Source organism: Sinohyriopsis cumingii, chromosome 5, assembly GCF_028554795.1.
Source record: "Sinohyriopsis cumingii isolate HCF-2022 chromosome 5, ASM2855479v2, whole genome shotgun sequence".
NCBI classification, from domain to species: Eukaryota; Metazoa; Mollusca; class Bivalvia; order Unionida; family Unionidae; genus Sinohyriopsis; species Sinohyriopsis cumingii.
In genome coordinates, this window is record NC_142965.1 from 9109797 (window position 1) to 9126053 (window position 16257).

Genomic DNA, 16257 nt, shown 5'->3' on the forward strand with positions numbered 1-16257 from the left:
CTCAATTCAACCCCTAAACAGAAGGGGATAACCAAAAGCGAGGCAGTGCAATCTCACCGCATGATTTGGCTTAAGAAGAACCCAGGAGTACATCTCTTCTAATCAAGTCCATACTACAAGAGGCCATAAAGGCATACACCAAATAAATCCCATGCGTTTTAACTTGTGGCCTTTCTGGGATGCGAGGTCAAGTTGAGAGGAAGTCTATACAATGATCCTGACCAATTCTAATGTAGGATTAATACCTGTCTGTCCAATCTATAACATAGTAGAGCAGACACATTGTAAGATTGAAATAACCATGTCTATGCAAGGTACCATATGGAATTTGTTTCAGTTTGGTTAAAAAGTTGTGGGCATCTGACTCACCAAAAAGAAGTCTCTGGAGTTACCAGGGTTGCAAATTTTATCTGAGATGCCTAATAATTTTCACAATCTTTGATGACAAAATTCTAAATGATGGATTACTGACATCCACATAGGCACCGACTTTATCAGTAAGATTGATTGCAGGTGGAGGAAATCATTCTGATGAAGGCAAAATTGTATCAATCTCTGTGACTGTGGCCTTGAAGCTAAACTGCATCCATTCCATGGTTGGAATTAAATGTTTGGGCATGCCCATCTTGTCCCCCCAGTTGACAATGGAGAATGTACTCCTCTTGCTCTTACAACATACCACAGGACAATGATGAGATAGTATCACCTAGATGTAAAGCCAGTTTGCCCCGTAACGCAAAGATGGTTGGTCCTGATGGCTGGTTGTGTGGTCATATGGTCGATGAAAAATGACAAGTTGGCTGGGCTGGGTGACAAAGTCAAATGGTCATCCCACATGCCAAAGTTCAATATTTCCAAAACCATGCATGGGAAAATAAAGTGACTAGTACCTAGTGGGGATAAAATTTATATTTGTGTCCAATTCACTCACTGACATATTTGATGACAAAACCTGTTGCAAAATATGAATCATTCAGTACTTGATTGGAATCACTAGTTACGGCGTTCAAGAGGTCTGTGGTCAAAGTCACTGCCAGCACTGTTTTTGGCATCGTCACAGCTCATCATCCTCCCTAAAACTCCTTAAAGATGCTAAAGTGGGGTGGAGACCTAAAATGTCATGCTTATTTTTCTTGGCCCTTGCTGCCTTTTGTAAGATGTTGGACAAGACATCTTCTATCCATAGCAAACATATCTTACATGTGTCTGAACATGAACACATGATGTAGGACAGTCAAGCAGTCACATGATTGTCATCTACAATCTTAAACAGTCTGCACTTCTTGCACTTTATTGCCATTGCTGTAATGAAAGAGTAAAGCAAACAAGGATATCAGGTTCATATACCTTTGGTGTGACAACATTCAAGGACTTTTCAAGGACTCTATCCAACTGTTTCAAGGACCCGATGCCCAGTGCACTTTAGGTATATTTATCAATGACCATTTAAAGGATTAGTTAGAATGTTGTAATTTCCTGACAAGGGGCTTTCTAATAGTGGCACAATAGGCTTGAGACTTTATAATAGAGAATTAAAAAAAACAATTAGGAGAATAACAACACTTTATTTCTAAGAAAAAACAAATGAATTCAGATCTTTATATGAAGAACAAAAACAACTGTAGAGATTACATAGCAAATAAGGCTAAGCACTAACAGTGATGGGCCAGTAAAAAACATTATTGGCCACTAATTGACAATAACGGAAATCAGCAGCAGTTAATTACTCAAAACTGATGGAAAATTTTTGTTTCATGTAAAAATGGCCTGGTCTACTGTCAGTCTAAGACATTGCTATGTGACTGATAATATCCAATAAATCAGATGAGATGAATAAATGCACAACACTTACAAAAATCAACAGGATGGATATTCTGATTGAGATTCATAGTTGATAGCCCTGTTATTTGGCAAAGGCAAATTTGTAGAATGTTTCATTTTGGAGGAATAATCCACCATTATTTCACTTTCAAGTATATGGGAAATTAATTACCAGGTTTTGTATTCTTTTTTTTGACACGAATTAGGGTTGAACACACACTTCCCAGGCATTTTGCTCCAAGTGAAATGGGTAGGCTCTTGCAGAAAAATACCCATATTAATCTTCCATATTCTCAATGCCATGTACATGTTTATCCTCTGGCAGGTGTGAATGCAGCCTCCTGAATTATGGTAGCGATTGGAGTTTACAGAGATTGCTGAAGCCCACCTTCTCTGACACACTTCACAAAAGCACATCAACCGACCTTGTATATAGTGATATGCATAATTTATGCATATCTGAAGTTGTCAGCGGCAGAAAAAATCGATTTCTGGAATAATTTTGATGCATGATAAAATTGTCTGTTGCGAAAGTATGCAGCATGTCACTGCATCTAATTTTTTAAATCTGCTGTCATGTGATGGCTCATCAAAACTGTACAGGTACATTTACACACAGATGTAAGTACAAAATTGTACAGGTACATTTACACACAGATGTAAGTACAAAATTGTACAGGTACATTTACACACAGATGTAAGTACATTGTGCAGAAAGCAGCCTTTCTGTTAACAGGCATATAGAAATAATTTATGCTCAAAGTTTACTTGTGACACCAAAGAAGTCAATATAGACTTCCAGCAGACTTCCAAATTTTAGATTGTATGCCAAAAATCAGAAGCTTGGATGTACAATAAGAACAAATTGTGACAATGTCTGTGGATATTTTTCATTATCTTTTGTTTCTAGAGTTTGAAAAGCTGATTCAGCATGATCTAAACTACAAAGATGTACCGCTGCCATAGAAAAAAAACTGACAAAGAAGGATTGTTGGAAAAGATTCGCGCACTTTTTAATCCTCTCTATAATCAGGTCCATGTGCAATTATCTGATTGGTCACATGTTGTAAACCACCCAATAGTAAACAGTTTTATTTCGATTACATGACATAATGGTATGAAAAGAAACTTTCGTACATTTGTCTGTCGATTAATTATATATTTTTCAAGGACCGAGGCTTATTTTTTAAGTACTTTTCAAGGTAAAAGTTATTTTCAAGTACTTTTCAAGGATGAATTGTAATTCAAGTACTTTTCAAGGTACCGTGTGAACCCTGTGTATGAAACAAATGTGTAAATTATTGAAATAAAGGTGAACCCACATTACCAAGACAACCTGAGAAGTGCATTAAATTGAAATATAAGAGAGCAAAGCAGTGAAATTTGCATCACATAGACAATAATGAAAGATATAAAAAATGAAAAAATACAAAATAATTCATAGGAAATCATAAAAATCTTTTATGCAAAACGTATAATGTCTTAGAACTACTATACCACTGAAATGAAATGGTGGATGGTCAAAATTAAGTCAACTTTCAATCGATTCTAAGTAGTACTGTTTACAGTTGAAAGCAAAAGCTGAAACTGGTCACATCTGCAATACTGGCAGCCACCAAGAAAGAATATAGGGGAGTTAACCTTCAAGAGTTGCTTCCATTCATCTATGTGCTATACACAGAAAGATATTTTTTTGTCTTTCAATGATGCAACTGAGTTTAATCCCTAATGTGATTAGGTATCTGACAGAAAAACAACTGAAGTAAACTATAGTTTATGTTTATGACATTAGAAAGCTTTTACACTAATCTTTGACACCAAAATCTTAAAACTGTTGAAGCTGTTATCTCTACCATATCTCATTCCGATGTCTCATTATCTACTGTGCAGTCTTGTTTATCTGACATCTGTTTATCAAACAACAGTTTTAACAATGTCACAAATGGGAATTATGTCTTAAAAGTCATTCACAAACTGAATCCATTTAGTGAACAATCACTTTAACATTTTTAGTGGCAACAAAATATGTCAGATAATGATGATTGGACACTCCAACTAAGAGTATGATAATTACTGTTAATACATTAACCCCTGGAGGTTTTTGTCGTTTTTGCCTGAAATTCGAGTAGGAAACACATTTTGAAAGCTATTTCTGAATAGATCCAAAAACACAAAATCAAAGGTGATCTTTCAATAACAGACTTCCTAGTTGTGTTAGAAACATCGTTTTTCATTGGCTATTTGGCTCGCGCATGGGCAGAAGGGTAAAAGTTGAAGTTCTTTTTTTTTTTGGCTAAACGGAGCCATTATTTTTGTATTAAGACCACTCTTTATTCCAAATGCCCATCTTATTCTACTTTTTGCAAAGGTTCATCTGTCTGTTTGCAGTTCATACCGGTTTGCCTTAGATCTGAGACCAAAAGTCTAAAACCTGGACACAAAATCGGATCCCGACCACGGGCCAATTTTGGGAAGAAAAAAATTGGGGCCAAAACTTGAGGTTTTTCCCTCTGTATTTTGTAGTGCAACTAGAAATTCCAGATTATCTGGTATCATTGTAGAGCTACATCTGTCTACCTTTCTATAATACCACCCACTTTAGTGTATCATGCATGACCATGATGCTACAGAACTCGGCAGTAGGCTACTATCTCCTGCAACATTAACTTGTCACTAGGGGTTAATGTGTTAAGTATTTGCTTATACGTTGGCTCCAAATGAAAACAACACAAACCCTGATCTGTCAAAACATAATGTGCCAGCAGATCTGGGTCTATGCAGTTTGCAGTTGGATATGACTTGTACATGAGTATATATAGTTACTATATATGGTCAGACAAGTGTGCTTTCCATCATACTTACTGTGCACATAATTTACATCATGAGTATGTATGGTTAATATATATGGTTAGACAAGTATGCAATCCATCATACGTACTGTACACCTAATTTACATGTCATGAGTATATATGGTTAGACATGTATGCATTCCATCATACTTACTGTACACCTAATTTACATGTCATGAGTATATATGGTTAGACAAGTATGCATTCCATCATACTTACTGTACACAATTTAAATGTGATGGGTATATATGGTTAGACAAGTATGTTTTCAATCATACTTACTGTACACCTAATTTAGATGTGATGGATATATATGGTTAGACAAGTATGCTTTCAATCATACTTACTGTACACCTAATTTAGATGTCATGAGTATATATGGTTAGACAAGTATGCTTTCAATCATACTTACTGTACACCTAATTTAGATGTCATGAGTATATATGGTTAGACAAGTATGCTTTCAATCATACTTACTGTACACCTAATTTACATGTCATGAGTATATATGGTTAGACAAGTATGCATTCCATCATACTTACTGTACACCTAATTTACATGTCATGAGTATATATGGTTAGACAAGTATGCTTTCAATCATACTTACTGTACACCTAATTTAGATGTGATGGGTATATATGGTTAGACAAGTATGCTTTCAATCATACTTACTGTACACCTAATTTAAATGTGATGGGTATATATGGTTAGACAAGTATGCATTCAATCATACTTACTGTACACCTAATTTAGATGTGATGGGTATATATGGTTAGACAAGTATGTTTTCAATCATACTTACTGTACACCTAATTTAGATGTGATGGGTATATATGGTTAGACAAGTATGCTTTCAATCATACTTACTGTACACCTAATTTAGATGTGATGGGTATATATGGTTAGACAAGTATGCTTTCAATCATACTTACTGTACACCTAATTTACATGTCATGAGTATATATGGTTAGACAAGTATGCTTTCAATCATACTTACTGTACACCTAATTTAGATGTGATGGGTATATATGGTTAGACAAGTATGCATTCAATCATACTTACTGTACACCTAATTTAGATGTGATGGGTATATATGGTTAGACAAGTATGCTTTCAATCATACTTACTGTACACCTAATTTAAATGTGATGGGTATATATGGTTAGACAAGTATGTTTTCAATCATACTTACTGTACACCTAATTTAGATGTGATGAGTATATATGGTTAGACAAGTATGCTTTCAATCATACTTACTGTACACCTAATTTAGATGTGATGGATATATATGGTTAGACAAGTATGCTTTCAATCATACTTACTGTACACCTAATTTAGATGTGATGGGTATATATGGTTAGTATATATGGTTAGACAAGTATGCTTTCAATCATACTTACTGTACACCTAATTTAGATGTGATGGGTATATATGGTTAGTATATATGGTTAGACAAGTATGCTTTCAATCATACTTACTGTACACCTAATTTAGATGTGATGGATATATATGGTTAGACAAGTATGCTTTCAATCATACTTACTGTACACCTAATTTAGATGTGATGGGTATATATGGTTAGTATATATGGTTAGACAAGTATGCTTTCAATCATACTTACTGTACACCTAATTTAGATGTGATGGGTATATATGGTTAGTATATATGGTTAGACAAGTATGCTTTCAATCATACTTACTGTACACCTAATTTAGATGTGATGGGTATATATGGTTAGTATATATGGTTAGACAAGTATGCTTTCAATCATACTTACTGTACACCTAATTTAGATGTGATGGGTATATATGGTTAGTATATATGGTTAGACAAGTATGCTTTCAATCATACTTACTGTACACCTAATTTAGATGTGATGAGTATATATGGTTAGACAAGTATGCTTTCAATCATACTTACTGTACACCTAATTTAGATGTGATGAGTATATATGGTTAGACAAGTATGCTTTCAATCATACTTACTGTACACCTAATTTACATGTCATGAGTATATATGGTTAGACAAGTATGCTTTCAATCATACTTACTGTACACCTAATTTAGATGTGATGGGTATATATGGTTAGACAAGTATGTTTTCTATCATACTTACTGTACACCTAATTTAGATGTGATGGGTATATATGGTTAGACAAGTATGCATTCAATCATACTTACTGTACACCTAATTTAGATGTGATGGATATATATGTTTAGTATATATGGTTAGACAAGTATGCTTTCTATCATACTTACTGTACACCTAATTTAGATGTGATGGATATATATGTTTAGTATATATGGTTTGACAAGTATGCTTTCTATCATACTTACTGTACACCTAATTTAGATGTCATGAGTATATATGGTTAGACAAGTATGTTTTCTATCATACTTACTGTACACCTAATTTAGATGTGATGGGTATATATGGTTAGACAAGTATGCATTCCATCATACTGTACACCTAATTTAAATGTGATGGGTATATATGGTTAGACAAGTATGCATTCAATCATACTTACTGTACACCTAATTTAGATGTCATGAGTATATATGGTTAGACAAGTATGTTTTCTATCATACTTACTGTACACCTAATTTAGATGTGATGGGTATATATGGTTAGACAAGTATGCATTCAATCATACTTACTGTACACCTAATTTAGATGTCATGAGTATATATGGTTAGACAAGTATGTTTTCTATCATACTTACTGTACACCTAATTTAAATGTGATGGGTATATATGTTTAGTATATATGGTTAGACAAGTATGCTTTCTATCATACTTACTGTACACCTAATTTAGATGTCATGAGTATATATGGTTAGACAAGTATGTTTTCTATCATACTTACTGTACACCTAATTTAGATGTGATGAGTATATATGGTTAGACAAGTATGCTTTCTATCATACTTACTGTACACCTAATTTAGATGTGATGGATATATATGTTTAGTATATATGGTTAGACAAGTATGCTTTCTATCATACTTACTGTACACCTAATTTAGATGTCATGAGTATATATGGTTAGACAAGTATGTTTTCTATCATACTTACTGTACACCTAATTTAGATGTGATGAGTATATATGGTTAGACAAGTATGCTTTCTATCATACTTACTGTACACCTAATTTAGATGTGATGGATATATATGTTTAGTATATATGGTTTGACAAGTATGCTTTCTATCATACTTACTGTACACCTAATTTAGATGTCATGAGTATATATGGTTAGACAAGTATGTTTTCTATCATACTTACTGTACACCTAATTTAGATGTGATGGGTATATATGGTTAGACAAGTATGCATTCCATCATACTTACTGTACACCTAATTTAAATGTGATGGGTATATATGGTTAGACAAGTATGCATTCAATCATACTTACTGTACACCTAATTTAGATGTCATGAGTATATATGGTTAGACAAGTATGTTTTCTATCATACTTACTGTACACCTAATTTAGATGTGATGGGTATATATGGTTAGACAAGTATGCATTCAATCATACTTACTGTACACCTAATTTAGATGTCATGAGTATATATGGTTAGACAAGTATGTTTTCTATCATACTTACTGTACACCTAATTTAGATGTGATGGGTATATATGGTTAGACAAGTATGCTTTCAATCATACTTACTGTACACCTAATTTAGATGTGATGGGTATATATGGTTAGTATATATGGTTAGACAAGTATGCTTTCAATCATACTTACTGTACACCTAATTTAGATGTCATGAGTATATATGGTTAGACAAGTATGCTTTCAATCATACTTACTGTACACCTAATTTAGATGTCATGAGTATATATGGTTAGACAAGTATGCTTTCAATCATACTTACTGTACACCTAATTTAGATGTGATGAGTATATATGGTTAGACAAGTATGCTTTCAATCATACTTACTGTACACCTAATTTAGATGTCATGAGTATATATGGTTAGACAAGTATGCTTTCAATCATACTTACTGTACACCTAATTTAGATGTCATGAGTATATATGGTTAGACAAGTATGCTTTCAATCATACTTACTGTACACCTAATTTAGATGTGATGGATATATATGGTTAGACAAGTATGCTTTCAATCATACTTACTGTACACCTAATTTAGATGTGATGAGTATATATGGTTAGACAAGTATGCTTTCAATCATACTTACTGTACACCTAATTTAGATGTCATGAGTATATATGGTTAGACAAGTATGCTTTCAATCATACTTACTGTACACCTAATTTAGACGTCATGAGTATATATGGTTAGACAAGTATGCTTTCAATCATACTTACTGTACACCTAATTTAGATGTGATGGATATATATGGTTAGACAAGTATGCATTCAATCATACTTACTGTACACCTAATTTAGATGTCATGAGTATATATGGTTAGACAAGTATGCTTTCAATCATACTTACTGTACACCTAATTTACATGTCATGAGTATATATGGTTAGACAAGTATGCTTTCAATCATACTTACTGTACACCTAATTTAGATGTCATGAGTATATATGGTTAGACAAGTATGCTTTCAATCATACTTACTGTACACCTAATTTAGATGTGATGGATATATATGGTTAGACAAGTATGCTTTCAATCATACTTACTGTACACCTAATTTAGATGTGATGAGTATATATGGTTAGACAAGTATGCTTTCAATCATACTTACTGTACACCTAATTTAGATGTCATGAGTATATATGGTTAGACAAGTATGCTTTCAATCATACTTACTGTACACCTAATTTAGACGTCATGAGTATATATGGTTAGACAAGTATGCTTTCAATCATACTTACTGTACACCTAATTTAGATGTGATGGATATATATGGTTAGACAAGTATGCATTCAATCATACTTACTGTACACCTAATTTAGATGTCATGAGTATATATGGTTAGACAAGTATGCTTTCAATCATACTTACTGTACACCTAATTTACATGTCATGAGTATATATGGTTAGACAAGTATGCATTCAATCATACTTACTGTACACCTAATTTAGATGTGATGGATATATATGGTTAGACAAGTATGCATTCAATCATACTTACTGTACACCTAATTTAGATGTCATGAGTATATATGGTTAGACAAGTATGCTTTCAATCATACTTACTGTACACCTAATTTAGACGTCATGAGTATATATGGTTAGACAAGTATGCTTTCAATCATACTTACTGTACACCTAATTTAGATGTGATGGATATATATGGTTAGACAAGTATGCATTCAATCATACTTACTGTACACCTAATTTAGATGTCATGAGTATATATGGTTAGACAAGTATGCTTTCAATCATACTTACTGTACACCTAATTTACATGTCATGAGTATATATGGTTAGACAAGTATGCATTCAATCATACTTACTGTACACCTAATTTAGATGTGATGAGATCCTTATACTTATATGCCCCACCACCTGTGACCTTGATGAACTTGTCTTTCATGAATTCCTTGGATCCCACCAGTTTCTCCTTGATAAAATCCAAACATCCCTCAATGAACTTTGTCTCAAATTTGACAAAGTGAAGTCGACTTACGACTTCATTCTGTTCAGAAACATGGTATATGCTTCCATCCTCAGTCTGAAAATATGAATTGACATGGGTAAAAAAAAATGGCACGGAGGAAAATCATCATATTTTATATCAGAAGCATTATTCAACTGTTAATAATACAAGAAATGAAGCAATACTTGAAGAAAACCATAAATTTATAAAATAAAATATTCAGTATTAAAAAACAGCATTGATTCACTGATAAATTTTGGCACCTACTGAAACTGAACCCACCTGCTTGACACAGTTGGAAAATTATCTCTTATTATATGCAACAAAAGAGAGAAAGTTTCTATATAATGGTAATATTCCTTTTGAACAGACTTTGCTCTAATGTTTAGCATCAGTATTTGATTTCTGTGGCATAAAGGTATCTTCTTTTTGCTGATTCAAAAAAAGAACTATTACCTATCTGACTTGATATAACAATAGCAACAGTCCATGAAGAATGCCTCCAAATGACATGCTGAAGCCACAAACTGCATGTAACTATATTAAAATATTAGGCTTACTGTAATCAACTTTACAACAATTGAAATTTACTGTAATACAATTTAGGACAATTGAGGCTTACTGTAATCAAATAGGACAACTGAGGCTTACTGTAATAGGACAACTGAGGCTTACTGTAATCAAATAGGACAATAGAGGCTTACTGTAATCAAATAGGACAATGGAGGCTTACTGAAATCAAACAGGACAATTGAGGCTTACTGTAATCAGATTTAGAACAACTGAGGCTCACTGTAATCAAATAGGACAATTGAGGCTTACTGTAATCAAATAGGACAATTGAGGCTTACTGTAATCAAATAGGACAACTGAGGCTTATTGTGATCATATAGAACAATTAAGGCTTACTGTAATCAAATAGGACAACTGAGGCTTACTGTAATCAAATAGGACAACTGAGGCTTATTGTGATCAAATAGGAGAATTGAGGCTTACTGTAATCAGATTTAGAACAACTGAGGCATACTGTAATCAAATAGGACAACTGAGGCTTACTGCAATCAGATTTAGGACAAATGAGGCTTACTGTAATCAAATAGGACAACTGAGGCTTACTGTAATCGGATTTAGGACAACTGAGGCTTACTGTAATTAGATTTAGGACAACTGAGGCTTACTGTAATCAGATTTAGGACAACTGAGGTTTACTGTAATCAGATTTAGGACAACTGAGGCTTACTGTAATCAGATTTAGGACAACTGAGGCTTACTGTAATCAAATAGGACAATGGAGGCTTACTGTAATCAAATAGGACAATGGAGGCTTAATGAAATCAGATTTACTGGGATAAATCGCATGTACAATATATTTTTGTGTGTAAAACAAGCCCCCACTGAAGACCAATAAAAGTCAGTGTCCATAGAGAATTTTCTTATATAAAACCTGGAAAAACTGCTTTAATGGTGGTATGAGAATCTAATATGGTCATTTACATATGTAAATATTCTTACCAAATTTCATTGGTGTCTGTCACGTATTGCTTTCTGTGTGAACATACTATCAAATTTCATTGGTGTCTGTCAAGTAGTGCTTTCTGTCAGCACGTACTACCAAATTTCACTGTTGACTGTCAAGTAGTGCTTTCTGTGTGAAAGTACTACCAGATTTCATTGGTCTGTCAAGCAGTGCTTTCTGTGTGAAAGTACTACCAAATTTCATTGGTCTCTGTCAAGTACTGCTTTCTGTGTGAAAGTACTACCAAATTTCATTGGTCTCTGTCAAGTAGTGCTTTCTGTGTGAAAGTACTACCAGATTTCATTGGTCAGTCAAGCAGTGCTTTCTGTGTGAACATACTATCAAATTTCACTGGTCTCTGTCAAGCAGTGCTTTGTGTGTGAACGTAATACCAAATTTCATTGGAGTCCATCAAGTAGTGCTTACAGTGTTAACATACTAACAAAGTTTTGACCACAAGTCCAAGTCCAACAATATCAAAACTTCACAAAAAATGAAGAAAAAAAAGTGTTTCACTGACATGAAACTCTAATTTGGTCATCTATACATGCATAAAAATAACCATGCAAATAACACCATTGTTGTTGAGATCAAGCCGATTTTTGTGCAATGGTGCTAATATGTGTCCTGGGACAGATGGACAGATATGTAAATGGATGGACAAAATCAAATCAAAATGCTCAAACTGCAGAAGTGAAAAGCATACAAAATTGGTCAGCCAACAAACTCCTTCCATCCACATCCAAAAAAGATTTATGCAAACAATAAGCTAAAATTCTTAATTTCAAATCTTATGTTCAAATAAAGACTAAAGTAAAGTTCTCTGCATGAAGGTATTAAGTTCAGATCAACTGTTCAACTAAAATAAGGCTATAGTTCTTTCCAGGTATATCGCAAGTTCAAATCAAATGTTCAAACATACAATATTCTTTAGTTCTTTTCAGGTACATGTTAAGTTCAAATTAAATGTTCAAACACAGTAATGAATTGTTCTTTGCAGGTATATGTTAAGTTCAGATCAAATGTTTAAACACAATAATCTATAGTTCTATGCAGGTATATTTTAAATTTAAATCAAATGCTTATTAAACTACTACAAATTGGCTGACTTGTCCTGGCTCTTCCAAAACTAGTGAAGTTCTTCTTTGAACTGTTGAACAGTAAGCCAACTTTGCCAGGGATCCTCCTGCAAAATCAAAACACAATATTTGTTTATACATTATCAGGAAATGCCAAATAAAACTGCTTTTGCTTAAATATTTAGAACAGTTATCTTGCATAAACCAAATTCTTTAACATTCCAACAATTCACATTTATTTTGCACAAACAAAATTTTTAATTAATTAAACATTTCATGGTCATCTTGCACATACTAAATTCTGTACAAGTCAACAATAGAAATTGTGCACTTTCCAAACAGTTGACAAATATTGATGCAGAGACTCATGCATGTGATGACCATAGGGCTCTGCCAACATAGTCAAGCACAGCCTTAACAGTGGGAAAGCCTGCCAGTAGCTTCTTGTGGGTCGGTGGTTCTTCCCTGGGTTTTTCAGGGTTCTTCCTCCACCATTAATACTGGCCGCCATGTATAGCCTATCGTGTGCTGAAAAATGGCGTTAAACACTACAACAACAACAACAACAACAGCCTTAACAACAAAAGAAATATTCACTGAGTGTATGTATGTGTGGTTTTGATTTTTAATGTAGCTGTAATAATTTTTCAGTCATACCACTATGATGACTGCAATGTGGCATTTGATAGTGATGCCTAGCACTGGGGAATCATGCCGCAGACATGTAGCATAATGTCCCACCCAGTCATATAATCAAAACACCAGGCCAACCAGTCATAACACTAACCTCTTAATGTTGAGTGCCAAGCAAGGCAGCTGTTAGTACCATTTTTAAAGGTCTTTGTTATGACTTGGCTGGGTTCCAACACCCATACTCCCATATCCAAGGCAGATGCTCTAACCACTAGGCCACTGGAGCGGTCAAAATATTTATTTAACTCACTTAAAAATCTGTTTATAAGAAAGACTTGAGCATATATTACATCATTAGCGTGTTCATTAATTTTACAAGTACATGGGTTTTCCACAACAATAGGAGGGCTTTTTTTTTTAAAATTGTCGTCAAAAACATTTATTGATTTACTGAATATAGGTGGGTGGTAGCAGCAAAGTTGCTTTGGTAAATTCCCGGAACCTGGCACCTAATGACATGGGGTGAAATGATTCAACAGTATATCAATGCATCAATATTTTTTCTGGAATTATAAAGATGCCGAGACAAGAGAAGGAGAATCGATACAAAAGGATACTTACCATATATATGTTATTTTAGTCTTCAGCAGTTACGAATAATTATTATTAGTTTGCCTTATTCTTTAAATATAGAATTCATCTGAAACAGCATTTGTGGTCCATGGCACTCATTTTTATCAAGTAAAAAACAAAAAAGACTTTTGAGAATACTTGCTTGGCATCTGCAAATTCAAATAGAGTGACTTGGTACATTATCTGCCCCACATTTTTTTCCATGCAAATTATTTTAACCTAGCAGCATGTTCAGCAGAAAGGATACATTCCAAATGCATTCTGCATGGATAATGAATATAATGAAGTACTTTACTCATCATTTAATAACCAATTTTACGCGAAGTTTCTACATTGAATTTGTTCTCATCTATCTTGGTCGATTTAAAGCTACACTACTGGTGTGTCACACGGTTAAATATGTTACATTCAAATCTTATTGGTGGTTACTGTTTGTTCTAGTCAAGGTTAAATAATAACTACCAATCAAGAATCAGTGTAGCTTATTCCATGCATGATAGACAGGGATTATTACCATTAACGCTTGTATATTATACATACCCAGCTACAAAATGCACAGACCCAAATCTGCTATTGTATAATGCCCCAATAGATCAGTAAATATAAACCTGCTATTCTATAATGCACCAACAAATCAGTGCCTACAAACCTGCTATTCTATAATGCACCAACAAGTCAGTGCCTACAAACCTGCTATTCTATAATGCACCAACAAATCAGGGCCTATAAACCTGCTATTCTATAATGCACCAACAAATCAGGGCCTACAAACCTGCTATTCTATAATGCATGAACAAATCAGTGCCTACAAACCTGCTATTCTATAATGCACCAACAAATCAGGGCCTACAAATGTGCTATTCTATAATGCACCAACAAATCAGGGCCTACAAACCTGCTATTCTATAATGCACCAACAAATCAGGACCTACAAACCTGTTATTCTATAATGCACCAACAAATCAGGGCCTACAAACCGGCTATTCTATAATGCACCAACAAATCAGGGCCTACAAACCGGCTATTCTATAATGCACCAACAAATCAGGGCCTACAAACCTGCTATTCTATAATGCACCAACAAATCAGGGCCTACAAACCTGCTATTCTATAATGCACCAACAAATCAGGGCCTACAAACCTGCTATTCTATAATGCACGAACAAATCAGTGCCTACAAACCTGCTATTCTATAATGCACCAACAAATCAGGGCCTACAAACGTGCTATTCTATAATGCACCAACAAATCAGGGCCTACAAACCTGCTATTCTATAATGCACCAACAAATCAGGACCTACAAACCTGTTATTCTATAATGCACCAACAAATCAGGGCCTACAAACGTGCTATTCTATAATGCACCAACAAATCAGGGCCTATAAACCTGCTATTCTATAATGCACCAACAAATCAGGGCCTACAAACCTGCTATTCTATAATGCACCAACAAATCAGGGCCTACAAACCTGCTATTCTATAATGCACCAACAAATCAGGGCCTATAAACCTGCTATTCTATAATGCACCAACAAATCAGGGCCTATAAATCTGATACTGTTTCATGCCCAAACAGATCAGGGCTCACAGATCTGCAACAGTTACTGTACAATGTATTAACCAATTAGGTTTTATACTGTATACTAAAACTCTTTAGTTCAATGAACTTCTGAGAATATCATCTACTAGTTCATTATGTAAGAACTGAGTCTATGCTATGCATAGATGGATTCACTTCATGCAGGTGCTATTGGAGCATGTATACCTTTTGTTTTGTCAACAAAGCAAGCAAGGCACAGGGATTGCTGCATGCATGTCTGATGTCCCAAATAGCTAAGTGGTCTACCCGCCTTTACTGATCACTGACATCTCGCCTCTGTCAATGTGGGTTTGAGTCTCAGGCTACTATGTATATCCAATTTGTGTGCTGAAGAATGGTGTTAAATTCATAAAAACAAACAAAACAAATCATGCACGGGTTAATAGGGTATGCATCCGTTCTGTTTTCGTCAACAAAGCAAGTAAGGAATGGGTATCACTTCATGCTTGGGTTAATGGGATATGCATCCATTTTGTTTTGTCAATGGAGCAAGTAAGGCATGGGTATCACTTCATGCATGGGTTAACAGGGTATGCATCCATTT

The 16257-nt window shown here is 34.3% G+C and overlaps 1 protein-coding gene across 9 annotated transcripts in view; it reads right to left on the minus strand.

The window, feature by feature from the left end:
• Positions 1-16257, minus strand: part of LOC149798606 (4'-phosphopantetheine phosphatase-like) — a 79244-nt gene that overhangs the window by 45012 nt on the left and 17975 nt on the right. For 5 of the 9 annotated variants that reach the window (XM_089957430.1, XM_089957427.1, XM_089957426.1 and 2 more), the window contains exons 3-4: positions 12866-12954; positions 10110-10327 (exon numbers count right to left, since the gene is read on the minus strand). In XM_089957430.1, the coding sequence (XP_089813556.1) occupies positions 10110-10327; positions 12866-12954 (307 nt within the window). Of the gene's footprint in view, positions 1-10109; positions 10328-12865; positions 12955-15878; positions 16041-16257 lie in introns of all 9 variants that reach the window. The other 4 variants (XM_089957429.1, XM_089957428.1, XM_089957433.1 and 1 more) reach the window with 3 other exon arrangements.